The sequence below is a fragment of the Salarias fasciatus genome, chromosome 13 (assembly GCF_902148845.1).
Source record: "Salarias fasciatus chromosome 13, fSalaFa1.1, whole genome shotgun sequence".
Classification (NCBI taxonomy): domain Eukaryota; kingdom Metazoa; phylum Chordata; class Actinopteri; order Blenniiformes; family Blenniidae; genus Salarias; species Salarias fasciatus.
Window position 1 is genome coordinate 15,997,575 of NC_043757.1, and position 6,061 is coordinate 16,003,635.

At 41.1% G+C, this 6,061-nt stretch overlaps 1 protein-coding gene across 1 annotated transcript; it reads left to right on the forward strand.

The window, feature by feature from the left end:
* The first annotated feature begins 1,819 nt into the window (after positions 1–1,819).
* Positions 1,820–5,805, forward strand: ap3m1 (adaptor related protein complex 3 subunit mu 1). Its single transcript, XM_030106616.1, has 9 exons — positions 1,820–1,865; positions 2,214–2,491; positions 3,311–3,482; positions 3,604–3,741; positions 3,837–3,922; positions 4,021–4,154; positions 4,288–4,495; positions 4,658–4,802; positions 4,958–5,805. Exons 2-9 carry the CDS (start codon positions 2,219–2,221, stop codon positions 5,056–5,058), a joined length of 1,257 nt encoding a protein of 418 aa, XP_029962476.1. The 5' UTR covers positions 1,820–1,865; positions 2,214–2,218; the 3' UTR covers positions 5,059–5,805.
* Positions 5,806–6,061: the final 256 nt, after the last annotated feature.

Sequence of the window (6,061 nt, forward strand, 5' to 3'; positions counted from 1 at the left end):
ATAAACAATGGCCATGTTTTCCAAATCTGTGATATATGCGTGGACACAATTATTGCACATCACAAAACTATGATCCAGGACCTGAAGTAACTGAACAGCACTGATGCATTATTTAGGGTGTTAGTAATTACTCATGCACTGTCACCGTTTGTGCTAATTACACCTCCAATAATGTGTTGCCATCTATATTTCCATCCAACAGGTGGCTTTGTCGGTAGAACAGGTGATCTTCAAATTAAAAGGTTGTGAGTCTGAGGCTGTGGATTTGGCTAAATGTGTGTCTTTGTGCACAACGACGAACCCCAAAAGAGTTGAGGGGATCACCATTGGTGTTTGTGAATGGATGAATGTAGTGAAAGCCATCTTATTGGAGGCTTGACATTTCTAATCCCACTGTGCCAGATACACAAACAAAATACACACATTTCTACGAGTCACTGGTGTGTCCCGACCTTGTTGGTAATATAAGGAAATAAATATATGGCATCACATATTGTCCTCTGTCTAGCCAAACATCGATTCATCTTCTATGTGACCTGTGCACGGTCATGGGTCACTGGAGCCAATCCCAGGTAACTATGAATTAGGGCAAGAAACACCCTGGACAGGCTGCTAGTCTATCACAGGGCAAGTACAGAAAAAAATAGACACACACACACACTCACAACTAGGGGCAGTTGAATTCTGACTTCTGAGACTTTAGGGTCACAAATTAACCTCATAACCATGTTTTGGAACTCTGGGAGGAAACCGGAGGAAACCCACTCTAGGCACATGGGCACATGAGGAGAACATGAAAACTCCGTGCACATAAGCCCAGCTAGTAAATGAACCGAGACCTTGTTGCTGTCAAGCGAACACATTAACCACTTCTTTCAGTGGACATGAACTCACACAGTGTCAGTTCCCAGAGACCCTGAGAGATTTCTGTCTTCCCCAGCAAGGTTTTGGAATTGCCTCAGACTCTTGTTCTAGCTGACCATGTGGGACATATCTTTGGCTACCAGCCAGGATGTTGTGGAGCCACCTGCTGGTAATATGTGGCAACAAGTCATCAGCAGGCAGTTTTATAGGAAAAAGGAATTTCCCTAAGAAGATTATATGATTTGTTTATTGCACGGCAAGGAGTTACCTATGAAAAAACAATGTTACTGAGTAAAAAGAAGTTTTTCTTTTTCTCCCCCACTGCCTGCAACATCTATAATATTTGTGGGAAAACGTGTTTGGGCGATTTGCGCGATTTACCGATGGCGCGGCGCAAATGGACCGAATTTTCACGAAAATCCCTGCTCATTTTACCAATATAAATTAGGATGCATTAGTTGCAATCTCTCGATCACACCGGTTTATACTTGCATAATCTATCGATCTAGCACATTTTATACCACTGTAGTTTATTACTTGCGGATTTCAAGCGGGAGATCGCTCCGATCATAAAAGCGCCTGAAATCTACACAAGTTTAGCCTCATTTAAATAAATGAATTGTAAACTTCAACTCCAAACTTAGATCAAGACATTGGCTGTCAGGATTCAGAAACCCCTGCAAAGCTTTGCTCAGGGCAACAATAGCCCACCATCCACAGGCAGCAGCACCGTGCAATCGCTGCCCGTAAATATTGCCTGATGAATAAAATGTAAAAAAGGTCCCCTAAAAGTATAAATAATCAAAACGTCTTGTATATCGACCATGAAACTGAATTTAAAATGTTATAATCTGCCATGAATGATATTTTAGAATTTTTGTGTTACTTATGGAGGAATACTCGTGAGTGGGCTGTGTTTACGTGTTCATAAACGCGCAGGCGTCTCCTCGGTGGCTCTGGTCCCTCTGCCGTGTTTTGTCACAGTGAAGTGGAGTTAGCAGGTAAAACTTTACACAAAGCTGCAAAAGAACTAAAACTAACTGTCTTGCTTCGAGCTGTTGCGTAGCTTTTAAATCTGTCGTGCCTAAACTGATTCCATTTACTGAGTTAACACCCAGATTTGATTAAGGTTTGAAACGGCTTGTGTCAGATTGCTAACTCAACGTTAAGTTACCTGTGGTTGAAGTTAGTTGTTTTTTCAATGGAAATTATTTTATGACATCTTTATTTGAATATAATGCTGTTTGGCTGAGGGCACGCGAAGCACGAGTCTCGCAGCTGCATATTTTATGACAATAAGAACAATACTAACAATAACAACAACAACAACAACCGTGTCATTGTTGCAGCGGAGATGATCCACAGCCTGTTCCTGATTAACCACTCCGGAGACATCTTCCTGGAGAAACACTGGAAGAGTGTCATCAGCAGGAGTGTCTGCGACTACTTCTTTGAGGCCAAAGAGAAGGCGGTGGACCCGGAGAACGTGGCCCCCGTCCTGCAGACCCCTCACCACTATCTCATCAGCATTTACCGGGGAAAGCTCTTCTTCCTCTCCGTCATTCAGGCTGAAGTCCCTCCGCTGTTTGTCATCGAGTTCCTCCACAGAGTGGCAGACACAATCCAGGTCTGTGTCTTTTCAAGTTATTACAACTTTAAAAGTCATGTGTCCTTGGTTTTGTTTGGTTTTCGTATCTCAAATGGATTCCAATTGATAATAGAGGAAAAAGTAAAGGAAAATGTTTTTAGATATTTCCTCAGTGTAGAACAAAAGCTCGCTCAGCTGTGTGCAACAGAGTTTCATGAATGATCCAAGTTTTACGCACATAATCACAGTTTTTGAACTCAGAAAACTTTATTGCTCTTATAAAGGGAACTCAGGCACTGTGCACGTGAAACTGCAGGCAAGTAATCAGAACTTAGAACCATTTTGGTTATTTCTTGGCTGCACATCAGGATGGATATCAAATTGTATGTGTACTTTTTGGTAGCAGACATTCATGAATAAAATACTCTGTGTATCATTTGGGAGTTAAATTCTTTGTGATTTTTCAGATAAAACCTAGACTGTGGTAATATTTCAGAAATGTGAGTTTGATGAAAGAATGAAGTAGCCTACCTATAATACCTGTCTATTTTTAACCTTCACTTTAGACCATAGTTTCATTTTAAGTTATGAAATAAAGAAAGAGGCAGATGGAATTGTTTATGTATAAAGTAGCACTTTGAGTAGAATATGCTTTTGAAAGGGTAAATTAAAAATTTACAGTCAAATATCTTTAAAAAAATCAAGGTGGATCAAAATAGTTTTGATTTTTGCTGTTTAATAATTTCATTAAAAAAATAGTTTGTTGCCAGTTTTTTGTTTCACTCCAGAATGAATTCAAAACAAAAACTAATTTCTGTGTTTCAAATACAATGACGTAGCCGGTATTTCTGTCAACAGGACTATTTTGGAGAATGCTCTGAAGGCGTTATTAAAGACAACATGGTGATAGTTTACGAGCTGTTGGAGGAGATGCTGGATAACGGCTTTCCCCTGGCCACGGAGTCCAACGTCCTCAAGGAGATGATCAAGCCTCCCACCATCCTGCGATCGGTCGTCAATACGCTCACAGGTAAGCCGATGAGATGATGGTAAAGGTCGGCCTGCGCTGCATTCACCTTCATACCATGCCTCAAAGCAACAGCGGCAACATTCACATTGGTGTTTTGTCTTTTATTGTGTTTGCTTTCCAGGAGGCAGTAATGTTGGAGACACGTTGCCAACAGGTCAGCTGTCTAATATTCCGTGGAGACGGGCCGGAGTTAAATACACCAACAATGAGGCGTATTTTGATGTGATCGAGGAAATCGATGCTATTCTGGACAAGTCAGGTACAAACTGGAAAATGCTTTTAAAGCTACCGGAAGTGTTTTTATTCCTACCTGTAAATTTGTATTTGCTTACATATTCCATTTTTCTGGTTCAGGTACGACGGTCTGTGCAGAAATCCAGGGTGTAGTTGAAGCATGTGTGAGACTCACTGGGATGCCTGACCTGACTTTGTCCTTCATGGTGTGTTCACGTCCTCTGTTTGGGTTTTATTGATCTGCTTTATTTTTAATCCCCAAGATCACCCACTGTTATTCTTGATTTATTTATTTTTTTGCCAGAACCCTCGTCTCCTGGATGATGTGAGTTTCCACCCGTGTGTGCGATTTAAGCGCTGGGAGGCGGAGCGAGTGCTGTCCTTCATCCCACCAGATGGAAACTTCACACTCATGACTTACCATGTCAGCTCTCAGAAGTAAGCGCAGTCACCTCCACGTGTCAGAGTTCACAGGCTACGAAAGCAGAATTTACACTGCTGCCGTTTAGGTTATCAGTTATCTTTTTCTTTGAGTTTATGTGTGAATTTTGGTTTCGGTTTTCTCCTCCAGTCTCGTAGCCATTCCTGTGTACGTGAAGCAGAACATCAATTTCTTTGACACGGGATCTTGCGGCCGTCTGGACATCACCATTGGACCCAAGCAGACCATGGGGAAGACGGTGGAGGGCTTGGTGGTCACAATCCACATGCCCAAAGCTGTGCTCAGTGTCAACCTCGCGGCCACACAAGGAACCCACACCTATGACCTCTCCACCAAGGTAACCATTCTCCGACAGAACAATCCTAACTGGAAAAACACTTCGTTTTATAAGAATAAACCCTTTGGTTTGGATGGTGGACATCTCTCTCTCTCTCTCTCTTTCATACTTTTAATAATATAATAATGTTATAATGAGGTTTCATCTGGTCTGTTTTTGCAGGTGTTGGTTTGGGACATTGGGAAACTCAACCCTCAGAAGCTTCCTAACCTGCGAGGCAGTCTCAGTATGCAAACCGGAGTCCCCAAGCCGGAGGAGAACCCTTCACTCAATATTGATCTGAAGATCCAGCAGCTGGCCATATCAGGTAATCCTCACAGACTCTGCAAAGTTAAAAGTTCAAACCTTTAACACATTTGCTTTTTCTCATTTTTGTTTTTGAGGACGGTATTGGTTGTGTTTTGGCAGATGGAGTGTATCTTTCAGTTTAGTTTTTTTTGTTTTTTTTATTGATCTGTGCAGGTCTCAAAGTGAGCCGCCTTGACATGTATGGAGAAAAGTACAAGCCGTTTAAAGGGGTCAAATATGTGACTAAAGCTGGAAAATTTCAAGTGCGGACCTGATCGGTGGCTGCCGGAGGTTTGTAATCCAATGTGCCAAATAATGAGTCACTGAGCTCTTCAGTTTGTCTTACAGAAGCATTGTTATCAATGGAAGAAAACAAAAAAACCCAAACAAAAACAGCATTCTAACAGATATTTATTATGTGTTTGGCATTACCTGTATGTGACTGAATCGTTTTGTGGCCTGTAAAGGGAAGCCTTAATATTAATAATATATCAATGTAACCTTTTTGAAATCTGTTATTTTCTGTCCAGTTTATGTGTTACAATATATGGATCATTCCGGTATTTAGTTTTTTTGTTTCTTTATAATTGTTTATATGCAATGCCCTGCGTGTTGCCAAAGGGGAACGTTTTGTTTTGGAGAAGGACATTTCCAGCTCCTGCTCTGCTCCACCACACCGCCCGCATGTCGCCTGCCACTGAAACACACTTGCCTTCAAAAAACGTTTTACACATAATGTAGCCGTTTTTCTATTTCACAGTGTGTCTTAAAGCACAGCCTTCAGCGCAGGTATTTTTGCACACACACACACACATAAACGTGGCCTTTGTAAGCACAGGTTAATGTGCTTTTGACTACACACACAATCTAGCACAAATTGCATGTTTTGGAAAATTGAGGGAATTGTATTTTAAATATATATCTCGTATCCAAGATACAAAGTTTCAATTGGAGTTGGTGTAGTTTTGAGATTCTAATTTCTGAAAGCGGTCTGTTGGGAACAATGTTGTAAACAGATCTCTGGAATCAACAAGTAGCCTCACCTAATCCTGAGAGAACTCCTTTGCTCAGCACAGCATTTGCACAATCAAGTTTTTCATGTGGAAAAAGTCAAGCTATGAATCTGTATTTCAGGTTGTAAGATGTCTTATTAAAACGCTTGAAATCAGATCTTGCGCTTTGGTTTCGTCTGTGCCTTTTTTAAAATTCTTTTTAACGCCATTCTTTTGTACAGTCATCTCCCTCATTATCTTTACTGGTCTGTCTTTCATGTGTTAT